Source organism: Lingula anatina, chromosome 3, assembly GCF_051362555.1.
Source record: "Lingula anatina isolate TDL-2025a chromosome 3, LinAna3.0, whole genome shotgun sequence".
In the NCBI taxonomy this organism is placed as follows: Eukaryota; Metazoa; Brachiopoda; class Lingulata; order Lingulida; family Lingulidae; genus Lingula; species Lingula anatina.
In genome coordinates, this window is record NC_141769.1 from 30,931,528 (window position 1) to 30,952,124 (window position 20,597).

General features: G+C 38.5%; 2 protein-coding genes and 1 long non-coding RNA gene across 3 annotated transcripts; 2 read left to right on the forward strand and 1 right to left on the reverse strand.

Moving 5' to 3' along the window:
* Positions 1-5: 5 nt before the first annotated feature.
* On the reverse strand, positions 6-9,583 carry LOC147763222 (uncharacterized). Its single transcript, XM_087008783.1, has 11 exons — positions 9,457-9,583; positions 8,575-9,150; positions 8,472-8,506; positions 7,513-7,669; positions 6,643-7,218; positions 5,099-6,340; positions 4,635-4,780; positions 4,081-4,315; positions 3,353-3,730; positions 2,957-3,118; positions 6-2,738 (listed from the first exon to the last, which is right to left on the reverse strand). The coding sequence occupies exons 1-11, from the start codon at positions 9,521-9,523 to the stop codon at positions 1,687-1,689; spliced, it is 4,626 nt and encodes a 1,541-aa protein (XP_086864909.1). The 5' UTR covers positions 9,524-9,583; the 3' UTR covers positions 6-1,686.
* Positions 9,584-13,365: 3,782 nt separating this feature from the next.
* LOC106152022 (uncharacterized) lies at positions 13,366-16,525 on the forward strand. The gene is made up of 4 exons (XM_013525487.2): positions 13,366-13,463; positions 13,736-14,061; positions 14,436-14,567; positions 15,002-16,525. The coding sequence occupies exons 1-4, from the start codon at positions 13,421-13,423 to the stop codon at positions 15,578-15,580; spliced, it is 1,080 nt and encodes a 359-aa protein (XP_013380941.2). The 5' UTR covers positions 13,366-13,420; the 3' UTR covers positions 15,581-16,525.
* Positions 16,526-16,889: 364 nt separating this feature from the next.
* Positions 16,890-19,667, forward strand: LOC147763223 (uncharacterized). The gene is made up of 3 exons (XR_015333581.1): positions 16,890-17,730; positions 17,990-18,235; positions 18,992-19,667. It is a non-coding gene; the product is annotated as an uncharacterized LOC147763223 (long non-coding RNA).
* The last annotated feature ends 930 nt before the right edge of the window (positions 19,668-20,597 follow it).

Below are 20,597 nucleotides of genomic sequence, written 5' to 3' on the forward strand. Positions count from 1 at the left end.
CGAGATTCAGAAAGCTGACGTTGACTTTATTAATATTAATATAATTACATATCCACAGGACCCCAGTTTTAATTGTTCAGTGGTCAGGTTCTAATAAATTAACAATGTGGTAAAATGGTATCACTATTAAAAACATTAGATTGTTTAAAAGCACCAGAAATGCCGTATATACTATCGTATTTTAAATGAGGTTGCAGATGGTTTTTCATGGCCCCCAATAACATTTTAACAACTTGAAGATACAGTTTTTACAATATTTTTTTCAAAAGAATACTGGATAACCTTAAACAAGCGTCAATGTGCGTGATATTATCGAGAAAAAACTAAGAGCCACGGTCAATTACATGTACATGCGACATTCAGGGTATTGTACGTAACACAATCACAGCGATAAAACCAATCACAAACGGAGGCTATAACCGAGCCAGCGACAGGTGATAAGTTTGTATATTGGGCTGGGAAACCACAAGTTGGTCTTCCACGGTGGGTATCAAGGGTCCGTGCTGAACTTAGTTTTTGGTGCACTTGAATCTGTTTTGGTTATTTCGCATACGTTGTATTGAGTTACTGTTTGTATTCCATAAGCTGTAGCGCGAATTGTACCACATCAGAGGCAAGATACAGTGTGAGAGTGTAAAATGGCAATAATGAAATGTCGAAAAACATATTTTAAAGTCTGAAAAAGTGTCACGAAGGACCGCCCACAATAAATTGATCTTGCTATCGATGTTTTCTATTACATACCATGGCATATAACTACTTTGCATATTCTCTTTATCAAAATACCTGTAATTAATCAAATGTCCTGCGAAAATTTGGCCCATGTAACGCTCACTTTCGGTCTGTCTTTGAACATAATGTCTTTCTCTTTTACTGAAAAATTCTTAATCTGTCCTAGGACATTCTGAAGGACTTCCCAAAAACAGTTCTCGGATTTTTACATCCATTACAGAACAACATTAGAACTGTAAAAAAATACACCAAATGTTCTAGAATAGATTGAGAACTGAACGTTAAATGAGACAAATTTTCGCATGGGACGTTTCATATGGAGCATACGTGTATGATAACTTGTCCTTAAAAGCAACACATGGGTTAAAACACGAGACAACAATTATCTACTCCAGTATCAAACACAAACCTTTTGAGTCCAAGGTTAATCAGATGGGGCTTATCTCTTCACGTGAACAGAGAAAGACAAACCAGTATTATCAACACTTAAATTTTATCAAGACTAATTCATGTGAACTGTTTTAACATAATAAGCTAACATGCGTGAGTTATATTCACTTCTGTTTCAGAAGCACATTTTGACGCGTTTTCCCTGAACGAAAGGTTTGTTTACGCTATACAGATAACAACATTTAGTTTCTAATGCTCACTCACAGATACGTAAAGTGATAATATATCGGTAAGGTGAACACGTACAGATCACCATCTCAAAGCAAATAAAGATAAGATAAGTTTAACATTTCTCTTCCATGCTTGATTTATTCACTGCGTTTTTAAAGATGGCCACAAAGAAAAAAGAAACACTACTTTAAGTTTAATCTCTATTGGTGATATTTCATCGGGATTTTTTCATTTTTGTTTTGAAGTCGTCAGGAATGAGCATTAAAATACAGCCTATTTTGAAAAGAAATGGCCTTGCAGTGCTGAATTATGTAATTTTATCCAGTTTTGAAGTCAAAACATCAAGTTTTTGGCAGCAACCGAATCTCTGTAATTCCAAGATGGCCGCTGAGTATGATGGCGATGGTTTCTTCTATTGGATGTGAATGTAACTTCGCTCTTGAGCGCGATGGAGTAAGATGGTGGCGTGCTTCCATAGCCGTCGAAATCCTGCATCTCCAAACCGTCTGGCGTGACAGTTCGTCCCTGGGATATTGTTTTCACAGGGACTGACCTGTCCGTCGATAGAGGTTTATACGTCGCTTTGGACGTCATGGTGAAATCAGATTCACTGGGACCTGGAGTTGTTTGGTCCGTGTTGTTGTTGTTTAGTTCTTCGACAAAGAAGGTGTGCTTCTCACGGCGCCGTCGCCTGTATAATAATATGAAAAGCAAAAGGCAACACAACAGCAGGATAAAACTAGCTCCAACGGTTATACCAAAAGTGACTTTGGTTACAACACTCGCATTGTCCAAAAAGAATATTCCGTGATTGTTTATCACAGCAGCCGGGTTTGGTTTTGAGGTTGTATTAAAGGTCCCAAATGGAATATCTACTGCAAGATCCTCGTCCACAAGGCCGTCATCATCGTCGTCAATGCCATTGGATTTCTCCTCGTCAATTGAGCCATCACAATCGTTATCAGCATTGTCACCCGGTAGCGAGTACCCAGTTGGCCTGCAATACTGTCCCAAGGGAGCGAACCGGCTACCTGCCGAAAAGCCAAATCCTCCAGAGCGAGTGAAACCGTACACATTGGCTGAGAAGACAACTGTAGGGGACGTATGGTACAGGGCATGAACTTTTTCAGTGACTTTCAGCGCGGCTGAAACGTACGGAGAGTTTGGTACAGGAGACCAGGCTCCGACGATGTTCGAACTGTCTAGCTGATAGCCGTCTATACGCAGTCCTTCGCTATATCTCCTCTCGATGACAATGTTCACATAAACGTCGTTAATTTCCTCAGAGTCGTCCCGAGTGGTTTCCGGGGGGCTGATGACGTAATAGGACTGCCACTGCTCGGCTGGCGAGAGAGTTATCATAAAGGCCTGACTTGGCATGCCATCTAAGTTGGTTGTAAACGGAAACAGAATCAAGAGTGAATGTCTTTCAAAATTAGTTACCGGATAAATCAAGAACTGAAAGCAAGAAATTCAAGAAAGAGCAACGGACATCAACAGTGGACTGCTTGAAATCGGCGACAATATCTTTTTATCAACACAGAGAAGACATTAGCAATTAGACAACGTCACAAATTATCAGAGCAGGTAGTAAGTAACTGACCTGACAGGCTATACTGTGTTACAAGGACCCCGGTGTCGCTCTCCACATACAGGTGCTCCGAACTTGTGCCATTTACACGGATAAAACTTTGTGGGTGGAGCGCGATAGTTTCAGTAGAATGGTGATCCGATGATATAGTGACTTTTGTGTTTTCAAAGGCAGCTTAAATGCAGAACAGACTCAGTTTGAAATTGGCAGTCTAGACACCATTGTAAAATACATAAAAGCTCTTGGCCTATAATACAATTCAGTCTATGAGATGATTTTTGCTCGAAAATTTTCTTGACAATAATTTAGTCATATATTAAGGCAAAATGTCTTGCAGATAGTATCTACTTAATATCAAATCTCTGTGCATACTTTGAAGATCGAAGCGGGTAAATAGTAAACAGTTACCTAGAATACTAATGGTATATCCGGCCTTGCGATCCTGCAATGGACTCACCGCAAATTGTTTGCCGAGTGTTTTAACCGGGGGTATCATTTCCTCAAGATGGTCTTCACTCTGGCCGTGAAAGGAATCGCCGTGATGGTTCCCGTAAACGTTCGTGCCTGAATTCCCAGAATTCACTGCCACGGGATAATTGGCTGTCACCATGGTACCCGACAGGTCATGCGCACTTTGTATCTGGACCGCGTCGTATTGTTTTAGAGGAATGATGATTGTGTCACCGCTTGAGTATAAAGTATTGTTGAAGGTGACCGTCACAGGCAGCTGTTTCTTTGGTGGGAGAGAAATTCGCACGACAGTATTGGCCTTGGTGCTCGACACACCTACGATAAAAGTAATACAAAATATAAGACTGAAATGGGTGAAGGGATATAATTATTGGTTCATGGAATGCGTAATAGTGGAAAGGTTTACTGTATCACCAATGATGCAGAATGCTTCACAGAAATGGCAGCCTAATAACCAGATGTTAATTGTGCCATACATATGTACACAGAATGGCAGGCAGTTCGTCTATGTGGCCTGCCAACAAAACGCAGACATTATTGTAACTTAACAACAACCAGTTTTCCACATTTACTGCCAAGACAAGGTTTTCATTTCTGAGTTGAGAACCTGTCAACAATCTGCATCAATACCTACTGAAGTCACGTGTTTATTTTGTCATTTTTACCTATCTGTGACCTCCCAGTTGCCCCTTGCCATGACGGAATCAGGTACTGCCGGCCCAGGGACGTTTCTGGAATGACGTAAAAACCGTCTGAACTCTGGGAAGCCTGGTTCATGACAAACACATACACAGCGCCGGTTGCTTGAACACGTACGGTTTTCGAGGATATTTCTGTTTCCTCTAGCTGCATACTGCGGGGAATGTGTACCTCCACAGGTGATAGGTATCGAACCGTGATCTGAAATTGAACGATCAATCAATCAATCAATCAATCAAAAAGAGATGTAAATTATGATTCATCCAGTTGTGATGTTCAAATGTAAAACTATTAACACTAATACCGGACGCTCACTTAGATCTGCTAGATGTTTATGCACCAACAACAACACGTGGTCCTATTATCTAATCCATGGATCAATCAAGCATCAGTTAAGCTCTCGATAATGAGCCAACGCCTTTTACGTATCTTTGCTACCAAATCTACAACAAAAAAGTTAATAAATCAAAAGAAATGTTGCATCTTATTCAGTAAAAGTCATCAATTCTATAATACTCACTCTTTTGTATAACACGTCCGCAGGGGCATATACGTCCACTGTAACGAGGTTTCGTTGTACTGTCAATATGCTCAACTTTAAGGTACTTGAAGTGTCAGATGGTTTATTCTCACCAAAATTGAACACAAACGTCCTTCCTCTATGCCCTACGAAGAAAAAAATATGCCTGACACATAAATAGCTGCATTGAGAATATCTGAATATATTAACGACATTATGTCTTTATACATGCATATACCGGTACACATTCTCTGGTACATCAGTATCTATCACCAAGTATAGATCTATGGTTCGTTAAGTTTTGAAATTTACTCTGACCCATATCTGCAATTGTACCACTTAACGACAGTTATCCCACTGAATCTTAATCAATGACAGTATTTTATGGTACTTTATTTTATAAACAAAAGTAAAAACGATCCTACTGGATATCAAGAAGCATATAAATTAATATAAAAACATACCAATGCGGGGTAATGGTGAAGTTGCCAGCCCTGCAGCAGATCCCTCATTCGTTGGTTTCGACACTATTGTGGTGACGAGTGTTGACGATGGTATATGTGTTGTTGTCCTAGCTGATCCTGATGGAGTCGTTTTTGTTGTTGTGGCCTGCAAAGCCTGTCCCACTCTCGTTGTTGCGGTATCTGTAACAATGACAGGAGGTAATGACAATCGCACTGTTGTTGTGGCGGCCGTCGTTGTCATTTCTGTTGTTGTACCAGGTGTTAATGTCGGCAGTAGTTCAGAGGTTTCACCAAGTGTTGATGTCAATATTGTTTCGGTCGTTGTTCCAGGCGCTGAAGTCGGTAGTGTTTTGGTTGTTCCAAGGGCTGATGTTGGCAGTGTTTCAGTTGAAGTACCAAGTGTCAATGGCGGCGGCACTTTTGTTATTGTTGTTTTTGTTCCAGATGTTGTCTTTGGCAGCACATTTGATGTTGATCCAGTCGTTGTTGGCGGTGGTACATTTGTTGTTGTTGTACCTGGCGTTGATGTCGGCGGTACTTCAGTTGTTGTACCAGGTGTTGTCGTCGGCGGTACTTCAGTTGTTGTACCAGTTGTTGTCGTTGGCAGTAATTTAGTTGTTGTACCAGGTGTTGTCGTCGGCGGTACTTCTGTTGTTGTACCAGGTGTTGTCGTCGGCGGTACTTCAGTTGTTGTACCAGGTGTTGTCGTCGGTGGTACTTCTTTTGTTGTACCAGGTGGTGTCGTTGGCAGTAAATCAGTTGTTGTACCAGGTGTTGTCGTCGGCGGTACTTCTGTTGTTGTGCCAGGTGCTGTCGTCGGAGGTATTTCAGTTGTTGTACCAGGTGGTGTCGTTGAAGGTAATTCAGTTGTACCAGGTGTTGTGGTCGGCGGTATTTCAGTTGGTGTACCAGCTGTTGCCGTTGGTGATACTTCAGTTGTTGTACCAGGTGGTGTCGTGGGTAGTACTTCAGTTGTTGTACCAGGTGGTGTCGTCGGTAGGAATACCGTGGTAACAGCCGATGTAGACAGTTGGAATTCTCTTCCGGTTTTTACACTAATCAGAGAAGGAATTTTTTTAGGGGCTTCTGTTGTTAAAGTCTCCTTAGTCGGTGTCTCTGTGGTAAGGTCCAGTAATGCACTGGTTATGCCTTTTGTCACAGTGGAGGTCTCTGTCGAGGATGAGAAGCGAGGATCCTTAGTCGGCAGAGAGCTGTGTATTGCCTTCAGTGCTTCACCAACAGCTTGAAAAGGAATATTCCATACTGTGTTACTATGATGATATACGGTAATGTTGTTACCAAAGCAGTCGCATGAAATTTTTACTATACTTTACTATACAAGATACAATTACTGTCATATTTATGCAAGGCGTCATATAAACACTCTATTCAACGGATAACTGGACGTAGAACTATGTTTGAATATTCAGCCGATAGTTCTTTTTTAACAAGTTTATGAATATTTATTTTAAAGCTTTGCACGCTGTACCATTGGAAATAATGACACCTATATATTTATAAATTGTGAGGCTTATGTAACGTACCTTTACAAATGCTCCTGGACACTCTATCACCGATACTGCTTAGCGCTGTAAAATCATCAACGCTATAAACATGGCTGTCATCAGGATCGCTGGCAATGGCTTGAAGCTCATTGTAGTCTGTGCTGTTACCAATACCAATAGCAAATATCTCTATACCTTGCTTCTGAGCTAATTCTGCTTCCTTTTTGGTCTCGGTGAGGTTGTCGGAAACTCCGTCAGTTATCACAATGGCGACTTGCGGAATTCCTTTTCTAGCACCAGGACCAGGCTTAAGGGGGTTTAAATGTGCCAACCTTGCTAAACGTATAGCTTGATGAGTGGCTGTCCCTCCGCCTTGCTGCGCTACAGCATCTATCTTATTCAAAACATCTGTTTTGCTCGTGGTGTCTCGCAAAGTAAACTGTATTTTGTAACCATTTCCAAAAGTAATCATAGCCACCCGAACGCCGTCTTTGCTGACATTGAAAGACGTGTTCACCATGATGTGAATGAACTGCAAAACTTTCCGGAATTGAGCTGCTTTAATGCTTCCTGATTCATCCACAAGGAAGGCGACGTCAGCTGCAGAGCTGCAGTCTTAGAAAAAGGTGTTTTTTAATTATACGAAAACAAAAAAATCTTGAAAGTGTTACAGCGCTTGTCAAAACTAATAAAAAAGTTAGATTATTACGAACTGGTGGACATTCTAAGCACGGTTAATATCAAAATATCATCTAGGACCAGAGTCAAAAAATTACTTAAAAGTTGTCACATCTCACAGTCATAGATGACATACGAAAGACACACTCACAAACACGGCCTCTCAGTGGTGGTTTAAGTTGATAGATTGATACATATGTATGTCTACTGTAAACTAAGATAAATAACTACCTGTTGACTCCTCGGGTGATATCATTGTAGTATATGGCAGTGAGGAACTCTGGATAATGGCTGAAGCACTGGTAGTGAGTAGGGCAACATGACTGTGGCTGCTTGTTTTCAGTTTTTGTTCCACCGCTGGAATGAAGGAGATGTCAGTTTTATCATTCTTAATTATTTAATAGTTTATATTAAAAACTCTTCGACAAACATTCTTAAATATTCTAAGATTTTAGACAGCACGTTTTTCACATTTCACCTTAAAAAATCAAAACAGCCTCGGTATCAATTTCTAACAGAAAGACGCACGACCAGCATTTTAACAAATCTTTGATATTTGTAATAAATAATAATAATAATAATAATAATAATATGAAATTACACACAAATAATTATGATCATTGTTCAAATCAACGGAATGGAAATTTTTACAGAGGAAAATTTAAGAAGTATAATAGACTGAGTGTGGACTTTTTAGTAGCCTTCATTTATGGAAGGGTACGAATAAAATAAGAAAATAACAAAGTTACTATCAACGTAGACGTACATGTAATATTAACATTTAAAAATCTTCTTATCTAATTTGGCAGCACGAGAAAATATGAAATATCATCATTATTGCACAAAAAAAATCAAAAACGACTTTTTTCGTTGACACATTCTTAAACTTAAATTTTAAAAGACCTTATGCGCCTATATGGCCTCAGTTTGCAAAACGTTAAAAGAATATAAAATCTACAACCTGCAGATCCGCTTGGCTGCGCCACAGGTAGAAAGAAAATATCGTTTATTTGATTACCATAAATGATGTTAGATATCTCGAAGGTTTATACTTGAGTAGAGCTCGGAAAGTGAGCTATGGTCACAAATTTAATTCAGACTGCTGAGAGAGACACTCTCTTTCTCTCTACAAAGGGCGCTTTGCATTCTTGTGTTAAATATGCATTATGCTAAGTGCGAAAGTACTTTACTTTATGGATCTGAGAGCTGAACAGATCAACATAGACTAGGGGATAAATTTTAATGGTTTATTTAACGGTCAACAACCTGAAAAATATAATTCCAAATTGATACCTTGGCAAATGCTTCTGGACACCCTATCACCGATACTGATGAGCGCAGTAAAATTGTCCACGTTGTAAACATGATTGTCATCGGGATCGCTAGCCATGGCTTGAAGCTCGTTGTAGTCTGTGCTGTTACCAATACCAATAGCAAATATCTCTATACCTTGCTTCTGAGCTAATTCTGCTTCCTTTTTGGTCTCGGTGAGGTTGTCGGAAACTCCGTCAGTTATCACAATGGCGACTTGCGGAATTCCTTTTCTAGCACCAGGACCAGGCTTAAGGGGGTTTAAATGTGCCAACCTTGCTAAACGTATAGCTTGATGAGTGGCTGTCCCTCCGCCTTGCTGCGCTACAGCATCTATCTTATTCAAAACATCTGTTTTGCTCGTGGTGTCTCGCAAAGTAAACTGTATTTTGTAACCATTTCCAAAAGTAATCATAGCCACCCGAACGCCGTCTTTGCTGACATTGAAAGACGTGTTCACCATGATGTGAATGAACTGCAAAACTTTCCGGAATTGAGCTGCTTTAATGCTTCCTGATTCATCCACAAGGAAGGCGACGTCAGCTGCAGAGCGACAGTCTGGAAAGACATTTGTCTTGGTAAAAACTTTAGATTACTAGAGTCTTATTAATTAAAATATTTAAGTTATTTGTCAATTTTGCTAACATTACTTCTCATCTAAGTTAAAAGTGTCATTTTGACTGCTACTCAAAAAAAAAAAAAAAAAATTGCATCTGAGAGAAGGTTGTATCTGAGAAAAAAAAATTTTTTTGTAGTGTCAGTACACCAGTACACTATGATAAAATCTTTTGATTATCAAAACGTATTTCCCTTTTAAATTTTAAATGATAATTCGTTTTCAACAATAGAAAAACTAAATAATACCTTCTTGCGCTTGTGCATGATGAAGGGTACAAAGCAAAGTTAAAAGTCCAAATTTCAACAAATTCATGGTGCACACTTCTTATTTAATCCAGCCATGACGAGTTTCCCTCTCTTGCACTGCTCTATTGCCTTCTCTTTGTCAGCAATGAACTTCTTAGCCCTCATGTTAGCAAGTGTTCCAAGGGTGAAAACCAACTGTGGTTTTAAATTGGACATAACTATTCACACCTTTCATCCTTATTACTTTGACAAAATTGACCTTTTAGAGTTTGTTCGTTTTTGTGTCCATACTATGCCCTTCTTAAGGATCTTATATCGAATACGGCTTGATAGAAATCGCACAGCAGCAACTGAAAATGTTTAAGTTTTGCATTAGGCCAGTGTGTATTTCTCCCTCGATTTCCCCGTGAAGGCCACACTGTGGGAACAAACCGCGATTCGATAAAGTCCAAATACGGGTATCGGCAGTACAGATTCGAGACTGATAAATCTTCACTTTCGACACTAGATTCGTTCATAAAGTACATTTTCTTTTAAAATGAATTTCCTTCACAACAACAGAGATCCTGCAAAATATGCAGTCTCCCCTACTTGGCAAGAAAAAAAGATGTCTGTCCTGACTGTTGGGGAATTGATATAACACAGCATTTAGTCAGCGACGTTATGGTCGATACATTTTCAATCAATCGCTCAATCATTTATCATTTAACAACCAGGGTATTCATCATTTTAACAGATATTCAGCCATGTTTATCAGAATCGTTTGTATAAGCAGCAAAGACAGGTGACAAACAGTGTTTGTTCTGGAATATATTCCGGACACATAATTCAGTACACAAGGTGTCCCCATATCTTGGTTCCAGACAAAATGCTGCTATCCCTCGTGACGGTGATGCACCATGTCTACAAGATTTCACATTAACAATTCATTTACTGCCTGGAGAACGCTTTTTGCTTTTTTACTAATTTTTATTTTATTTTATTTTATTATTTTTTGCCTACTCTAGCAATCGGTTGCAGAGAATCGCTGTGGGGTGTAAACCGGTGTAGCGAAACTGCAGGTCCGTGTAACAGAAAGTCCACGCTCCATTTATTTATAATGGTTAGGATTAGCCTGACCTAAGTGGGTCAAAATCTATCATAGTTTAAAGCAGATTGACATGATGGAAAAGTTTTCTTTCAGAAATGGGGAAAGTTACTTGAAACACAACACTAAGATAGCAAAAATGATAGTCGTTGTATTAATCGAGAACGAAAAATTGAATTCGCGCCTTATATTTAATCAAAACTAGCAATAAGCAAAAGCTCGATCTTGTGCTAACATTTTCTCATTGACGCCTTTGTCCTCTTTTACCGAAAAATATTCTACAAAAAAGTGGGGAGGATCAATTGCGGATTTCATATAACAATATAGGTAAAGGCAATCCTAAATAATACGAGATGGTTCGACACGTTGTCCTGTCCCTTGACAACCTATACTATGAAAGATAACTGACGTCACATTTATCTTCCGCCCAGATCCCGGTGTGCCGCATGGGTAGGAATATCTCTGACATGATAAAGTATCATTGTACCCATGTAATACATACCCTGACAGCATTCTAGGGCAACTATCGGCTGATCTGTTCAAAGAGAATTTCCGAGTTCAAATTCTAAAAATGTATGGTCTTAAAGGTTGTTTTGAAACACAGGGCTGTACACGCGTCATAGTGTACTTGAAGAGAGTCGGTGCCACATACACTGAAAATTTTAATCTGCTAATTCTTTCTCAATGATATAAAGTAATCTAACTGCTGCTAGATGTTTTGATTTTCTCTATAAGGGAACATGACTGGATAACTCATATTTATCGTAAACACCCAGCTCTATTATGTATGCTTTTCCACAAAATGACGTTCATTTTTTTCAGAAAAGTTACAAACTCACATGAAATAGCTGTCCTTGCCATTAATGTGGTACATGTAATCATCATTAGTTTATTCATTAAATATTATAGTTATGCCGCTATTATTCAAAGTATATATACATTTAACATCTATCATTGTTTACCTATCAATCAAATAGTTTTTTTTATTTATTTGTTTGTTTGTTTGTTTGCTTGTTTGTCTATATGGTACCATAAAGCCTGTGGCCAGTGCATACAAAGAGTCCTATTCCTTCCTTTACGAAGAGAATGATGGTACCCTCAGCTGCATGTTAAATGTGTTTGTTAAGATATGTCGCACAATATTTCTGAATTTTTTAATCCACATGTTACTAAGATAGCAGGTTAAAGAGGGCATAAACGCATAAACAGTAAATAAATTAGTAAAGTTATAAAATTTGCCATACGGCACATACGGCTCCAAGAAGCGGAGTGTATTAACACGAAAAAGTACGTAATTTCCCTTCATAGCAAGTTGCTGATGCTACCTGTAGCCTTACTTGACTGCATGTAACTCTGCATGTAACTCTATACAAGTACACCGACTTCTTATCCCATCCGACATTGGGTCTGGATATGTTTACTAATAAGTGATTATAGCTTAAGACCCATGCAAAGTACAGGGCGTACATTTGTATGCTAGTACGACGTAACGCATAACCCGTGTTTGACACGATATAGAGGTCAGCAGTAGACAACTTCACTGTGTATCTTTCTCGTAACCTTTACCCGGCCTGCCTGGTTACCATCTTATGTCTACACGGGGGACAAACACGTAATTGATATCTAAGTGGCTGTGATGAAAGGATGACGATTACGTCGAGTGCTGAAAACTAGATACGAGCTTATTTCATCAGGCAAACGTGCACATGAGCACATACGCACACTAGCGCGCGCACTCACACGCAAATACACACACACACACACACGGAGAGAATGAGAGAGGGAGAGAGAGAGATACTATATTTCGAAGTTGTTAGAAGCCTTATTCACATTCCAACCCACACAATATGGTTTAAAATTTTAAGTTTTAATTAATTGTAGAATTGTCTAAATCACATGAGTAACAGTCGTAACTGTAATTGTAAAAGTACTAATAAGTATAATCTTGGGAAGACCTTTACGTCACCTCAAGTAGCCATTAGATAAGAATGAAGGACCTAAATAGACAGAATTTCAAGAGTATCACCTTCGAAGTAGAAGATATCATCACTTGTTATCATTGAGCAGTCAAGTGAATAGCAAACACCTCTTTATCGGACAAGTTTTGCCTTGTACACTTTGGTTAATGTATTTGATAAAGAAGACAGTGGTCTGAATGCTAAAACAATACTGTGGTGTTTCTATTGAAAGGAACAATTTCAGTCAACAGCTAAAAGCGATTCTACAGGTAAAATAATCAATTTGGTATGTGTGATTAATACATGTACATGTATATACGATAGATACCTTCTGGCGTTTAAGTGATGGTGCCTTAAGTACCAAAAATAGACATGCTGCCACCGGCCTACCAACCTCTTGTGCTTCTTTCAAAAACGCAACATTTGCGTAATTATTTATTCACTTTACGGTTCCCCCTTGATTTTTGGATGTCTGCAGACGAAAAAAAATCAATTCCTCTCGGTAGAGCGCTTATCATATTCAACACCTACATGTTATTTATTATCCAATGAAGTAATGGATACAAGCTTGCATGACGTGTTATTGATTTAAAGTTTGCTCATCTCCTTTGTCTTAGTTATTATGACAAGTATAAGAAAATGCCCAACGATTCGATATATTTACACGATGAGGAAAAAAACAGCAGAAACAATAGGGTGTCTGTGGAGCTGCGTTGCCTTGTAATATCAAAAATAAAATAGAATAGAAACTGCTTGCATAATTATTAATTCATCTACCGTCAGTCTTTTTTGTGAAGGTCCTGGGAAATATACAGATGGGGAAAAGTATTTAACCAATGTTGAATAGAAGAGGGAATGGAAAATATTTTGTCTACAGATACCAAGTCTTTGAAGTGTTTTAAATTTGCGAAACGCTGAAATGCTGTGTATTTCACAGAAAATCGCAGGTTTTATCGTCTTAGGTAGGTTCCAAGGGGATTTATAGAGAGAAATGCAGTTTAGGAGGCAAAACTAATTTTGATACTGATTAGAACGGCATATTTAATACCCGTGATTATATCAGGAACGGTTTGTTTTCACTTTGTGTATAAGTAAGAACGATAGATTAATTATTTAGTAAATTTATTTTCTTTTAGTGATATTAGTGATATTCATTACAATGTTTTTGCACAATCGACCATTTGTCGTGCAAACTATTGTACATAAGCAGTACATATGCCAATTTTAATTTCAGAACTCGTGTGCGTTTTTCTCCCACTGATTGTCAGTGGCGTGAAAGTTCAGTCATGTAAAGCAACGCTTTCGCATGGAGTGCGTATCCACGGCTCCTCGGGGTCGAACGCTAGCGTTCTCACAGAGGAACCCCACGAGAGCATGCAGGCCTGCGCGCGGCTGAGATTCGAATCGACTGAAGCCAAATCTGTGCAGTTTTGTACAGAGTCAAGTATGTGCACAGTGTTCGGAACAGAGTTAACAGCAGCTGATATAGAAGACGCCCAGGTTGACAGCAGCTGTATTATTATGAGGTTCTTTTGTGATATGCCAGCCGATAGGTCAAACGTGAGTTCAGGGTTTTAAGTTTAAATATTTATGTTTTTACTCTGTTTTGTTTTAATATTAAGGTAAGATAAGATTAATATCTTATTTGTCACGTTCAACCTTATGCGATATTGCTCTTTAAGTCTCATTTGTTTAACCTTACTTTCAACAGTAACAGTGTACATTGTGTTCTATAACAGCGCACTGGTCCGTTGCATTGTTCAACGCGGTTTCCAGAGTCATTGAGCTGTAATTTTCTATACATAAGAATTTTTTGAAAGACGCAAAATTCAAATCAGGCAATTTAACTTGCGCATCAACCCAATCACGTGCGTGTACACAAGTGAATGTTTCTATTAAAAGAACATTTAATTAATCTAAACTTACATTTGCAGACGGACGGCGCCGCATCAAATCTCGGCGATTCTGAAGCCGACCCAGGGACAAACTGTACAGATATCTTACAGAGTAGACCGGAAGCAGAAAGCGGCGTATACTGGATCTCAACAGGGGGCCAGGCTTTTCAGGTGCAGTATAAGCTTCACATATGTCTACGACATAAGTGGACATTAATGTTATGCGTGCATAATATTGCACCGACAGAATTTTGTGTTATATGTATTATTCTTCATGTTATTTATGCTCGTTTAGCAATTTTAAGTTATGTCTGCTGACAGTACAGTAAGACTTAGGTGTAACATGCACAAAAAACGACTGCTTACCCTTTTTTGTATTATGGTATGGGACCATGTACAGAAGAAGTGTACTTGTAAGCTAACCGAACTCCAGTTGGTCAGCAATATACTGATATACCACACCATCATAATTAATTATTATTGTCGCTGAAAGACATAACTAGTAATGCCAAATATGTGTGATCATTTGATTTTGAAATAATATCAAACACCGTCATATCACCGTAATATCAAAGACGTTAAACACATTCATTTTCTTGATGTAGGTTTTCTGTGATATGGACTCTGACGGAGGAGGATGGACGCTCGTCTGGAGTTACAACTTCACAAATTTTGGTCCGGAATTGACAGGTGCCTTGACCCCAAGACCAAATTGGACGGTGAACGAGGGCGATGTTCCTATCTCCATCACTCCTCCTCTGAACGAGACGGATTTCAATGCTGTAGACTTCTGGCTCTGGAGTTCCATAGGAAATCAGCAGTTCATGGTCAAATCCACCATCAACAACTGGGTCGTGTGTAATGGAAGTAGCCTCGTAGATTTCACGGCAAGCCCGTTGAACTGTCGCATCGTGAAAATCGTGGGCAACAGTTCATGCTCTGATATTGTCCCCATCCAATTCTACGACCTAGGGGCGGTGAACAGCAGTCACCCGTTTGGTAGTAAAGGGCCGGTTCTTACTACGGGAATAGGTTTGTCGATTGTGGAGACGTCTGCGTACTACTACTTCCGGGCGTCCACCGTCGAAGGAGTCTGTCCCGCGCACGATCCTTGTGGTACAGGACGTTGTGACGGACACAAACCGGACCCTGATATGCCATATGGTAACATTTATATTCGCTAAGATCTAGAATGGTAGGACTCTGTGTTGCTCAACACCGGGAACGGACTGAGTTCAAAGGGCAGTTTACAGTACTTTCCAGCCGATCAAGTTGTACTGAATAATTGTCATTGACGATGAAAACATTTCGTCGGAGTTTGGAGCTTGCGAACTCATATTTTTGCAAATTTCGCTGAGTCGTTATTCTAGCTATGTAAGATACTGTATTTGACGACATTTGGAGGTCAGTATCGTAGTCCACGGAAACTAGACAATAACACACTGATTTCAGCGCTCATAGCATCAGTTGAATCAATCAACGTATTGGAAACGTTTGTTAAGATACTTCATGGTATATTACCACTTCATGTGATAAATACCTGATTTTACTGACAAATCGACTTCATAGGATGAAATGAGACTTCATCTTTGATTAAGATATTGCTTGTGACTTCATGAGATAATGGTTAAAAAATCCCTATTGCGTGTCCTACGTTTTGAAAGATAATGTTTTAGGAAAATCATGCTTTTGTATTGTATGTATTATCCAACACAGGTAAACTGTACGTTATAATTATATTTACAAACGTGTGTGGCTGAAAGGAATTCTAGAATAGAAACTTAATTACAATTGGGTGTATGTATCGGTAACGTACACTGTATGTTTCATGTGAACAATTTTTCCACAATTCGTTTCAAGACGACCTCCGCCTTTTGTCCTGTTTCTATTTTATTGTAATGTAAAATTCAGCACAAAAATTGTAAGCAGATAACAGTTATAGAAATATAGGTAACGTATGTATCGAGGGATATCGAGCAAAGAAAAATATGACGTAGAACCACGTGTGGGCTCACATACAGTAGTTGCAATGATGGACAACAAAAAACAACAACAATCAACACGCTATTTGGTAACGTATGTATCGGTAACGTATCTGAATAAATTTTTACAAATCGTCTGAAGACAACTGCCTTTTTTTGTCCCGTTTCTGCTTTATTGTAATGTAATATCCAGTACAAATTACACTGTAGGTGGTGGCTCACCAGAAGTTGCAATCGGTTCCTGCAGGGATAGAGATAATGAAGAAGTGCACTCGTAGCCTAGTTGTCTTCAAGGTCTGGCCGGGAAATACGCTTAGAGCTTAGAAATGAACATGCTATTCCATATTTGTAAGATACTGGGTATGTTATTAACCCCAAATATCCCAAGGTAATTACTTTTGGGTCCTTTAGCTTAATATTTATTGCCATTATGTCATGATGTTTAAAAACACTTAGATTGAAACTTTTTTCCTATCCATGCGGTAAGTTGGCCAGCCAATAGGAGCAGTCAAATTGACGCATCTTTTGTTGTGCCAATGACCGTTACAATTACAAGAAAGCTAGAAGAGCACTTGTGAGTACTGCCCAGTAGACAGGCCAGACCCTTCAAAGCGGTCAAGGTCAAATTAGGGCCTTCCTGTTAGTTAAAAGACATAAAATGTTCCGCAAGGTCACAGGGTTATGCTTTTTACTGACGACTAGCGAAAATTGGCACATTTAGCATGGTTGACGGGCTTCAATATTAATTATTCAGAAGTTAAAAAAATGTGTAAACATAAATTAAACTCGTACGATGAAATATAGTTTTAAACGATATCGAAGGACGAGTGTATATCTGTCATGAGATACCTTAGCCATATTATAGACATAATGTGGGACATGCTGACTGGTATGGTACTGCGCATGTCTTCTTTATTTATCCATAAAGACTTCGTCCTGGTGTCTAGAAAATGATGTTAATTAATGTATTTGCCAGCTGATTTGCATCGCTCTGTTTGCAAGCATCAATTGGTACCAAAGGTCTAGGTAGCCACTGATGGTCTAGGTAGACCAGAATTCTGTAATAAAAGCCTAATAAACATGGGCGTTAGTACTGAGGGGACAATTTGAAAACAGGTATCCCTTTAAGTCTACGCCGTTATTTAACATTACTGCATATTAGTCCACTAACGTCAACAATTTGAATGTCAAATTAATAGTTATGGTACTATTGAGGAGAGACCCTAGTTATAATATATTAAAATACATTTATGTAAACACACAAGAGTTGTAATAAAATAAGGAAGACGTTTATATCTGTAGATTCTGATGAGCACGAGCCCCTGAGTCAACTGATTCTTTCTCTCCTAAAGGTGAGTCTTATTCATGAGACTGTGTTCTTATGAAATGTCAGTAGCCATTATAGATATTGGTAGAATACAATTGTAATAATGAAGTATTGCATATTTGGAGGTTATTACCAAACTTTGTTTTATAATGATCAGCGTCATGGTCTGGGGAGATAACATCTGGATCGTAAAGACGTTCTTTTTTCATACAAAGAAAACAATTTTTCTTCTCAGTGATGAAAGGCGCAAATGAAAAACTGACATCTGAAATTGATATTTTCAGTTGCATAAAACTTGCGTTTCCAGCACAGAAACCGATTCACAACGGAGATGCGGTGCTTTATAATTGTCACATGCCTCCTGGTTTTACTATGGAACCAAGCTCTTCCAGTCAAGTCCCATCCCCATAAAAAGGAAATCGAAGGAAAACGTATGCCAAAATGTCCGTTCAAAGAAAGACCTGGAGACAGCGGCCCAGGATGCTGTGACATTTCGAGTTCTAAGGAAAAATGTCTCTGCATACCACCAGGTAATACAGAAGGTGAAGATGCGATAAAGAGACATTTTGTGGGATTTACAATACTAACCGAACCTCAGTCCTATACATTTAAAGTTCAGTATTTTTATTTCCACCTGAGAGGGGTGTGGTATTTGTTACTCGAAAAAGATGAACTTTCCGTTAAAATGAAAACACTGGATACTTAACATGAAAAGAAAGAGATTGAAAATATGCTTGTCCCGCGGTCGGTCAGCCCTTAGTACCCCACATTATGTATTTTTAATGAGACCATTCAACGTATTTAAACGTATAATAATGCAGTTTAAAGACGTTAACTCCTCGTTAAACTCATCCACCACCAGGCCCGTAGCCATCAATTTCAAAGGGGGTGTTCTTTTCCTGATTAAGTGGAACTTTTACCAAAATAGATCAAATTTTACCCAGAGTGGACCTTTTCCCAGCAAAAAGGGTGGTTCTTTCGAAACCTCTAGCCCTCCTGTCTACGAAATGCAGATAATGTAGATTATAATTTTTAAAGTTATGCTTCTTCTCTGCATATATACACATCTTAATTTTTAACTTTATGGTGATTGATAAATAAATAGTGTACCTAACAGTAGGCCAACGGTTGTCAGCCACATAAAGACAGATATAAAAAAATGTTTACGAGTAAAGGGTAATTTGCAAAATGTACAGTTTTTTAAAAAATTGAACGAATATCGATGTACAGAGTATAGTAAGAATCATCTCAACACACATCTATGTATTTCTTTAATGTCTCCCTAGGTATTTGGGGATTAATTATAGACAAAGAGTGGCCCAGGTGCACGCAGCACGTGGCCCCAAAACCGAGCTGTCCCTGGGAAGAGGAGGCTTGTTTTGGTTACACCGTCAGCTGTTGCGCCAAGCTCGAGGATTGCACGTGTGGAAAAATACATCCATGGCAACGGTGTGGATTCTGTTCCGCATTCATGGAAACAAAATGAATATAATTAATAGATAGGTTGGTTTTATTAAGGAATGTAACCAAGGATAATGCGATACACTTGTGCTAAAATGGTAGCCTTAAATAATATTATGCAAAGGTAGTTTAAGGGTTGGTTTTTTGGAAATGTTGAGGATAAACATCCAAGCAGGACTGAATGAATGAATGATTATATAAGCATGAGATTAAACTACAGCTTACTTTTCAATATAATTGTTTTGAATCTATTTGTATTATGAAAAAAGTGCGTATCCTGCGTGCTCAATATTTTATAAGTGCAATCTTCTATGGCATGTGCTTTTGTACGTTTACCAGTATCGAGGCTATACACAAGAATGTCAAACATCGGAGATAGGCCTACTCTTAGCCTTGACGGACATATTTCTTACCAACCTAAAAACTTTAATTGATGCTTGTTAAAGAGCTTTGTAAATGCGTTGGAGCCATTGTTCATTCCAATAAATGGATAAAAACATATGCACCTACATGTAATTTTTTTTTTTTTTTTTTTGGCTGACATTCAAACGTAATTAGATTTTGATTAAATTTTATCTTAACACCGATGCTGTTTATTCATTTCACATGATCGGCACCATCTTTATACACGTATCCAATAATATAAAACTGATGATCTGTAAACGCATGCGTTGCATGTACATGCTGCCAATTATATAAAGTAATGACTATTACATAAAGTATTGATATGCGAAACTTTTTAAGCGCGTTTCCCTTATATCTTGTCCAGCATAAATACGAATAGAAAGGTTGTACTTGCTTGACCATGCCACTTATCTTCTGAATTAATTGGTGAAATAAACAGTTCTAGCATCGAGCAATTTTATTTTTAAATTGCGTGTAATTTACGCTCCATATGTCACTTTAAGCGGACATCAAATGTCAGGGGTCTAATTGTTCCTGTGATTTAAGTATACAGATGAAGACAACACCCTCTTCAAATGTAAGTATTATGCCGGTAAACCCAGAGACTTATGGTAGAGAGTGCTATCAAATTGCATCTTCCAGTAGTTAAATTTGTATCAATTTGCATGTATATGATCACGTTGATGCTGTGTTTTTGTGGCTGTTTTCTCGGGATAGCTTTACAATTGCAAATACCCGGTAAATAAATTCACTTCGCACTTGGCAATATATATATATATATATATATATATATATATATATATATATATATATATATATATATATATATATATGGGTTTTAGTTGATAACTGGTTTAATGCAAAATAGCCTTGCCCCATCAAATTGGTCTTTGTAAAAGATTATGATGACTGGAAATCGGTACGTTTTCACTGAAGTCGTGACGTCCTTGCTTCCTACCAACCGTATCAGTTACATGTATGTCTACAGAACGTGGAAATGCATTGGAGGCACTCAGCCAATCTCAG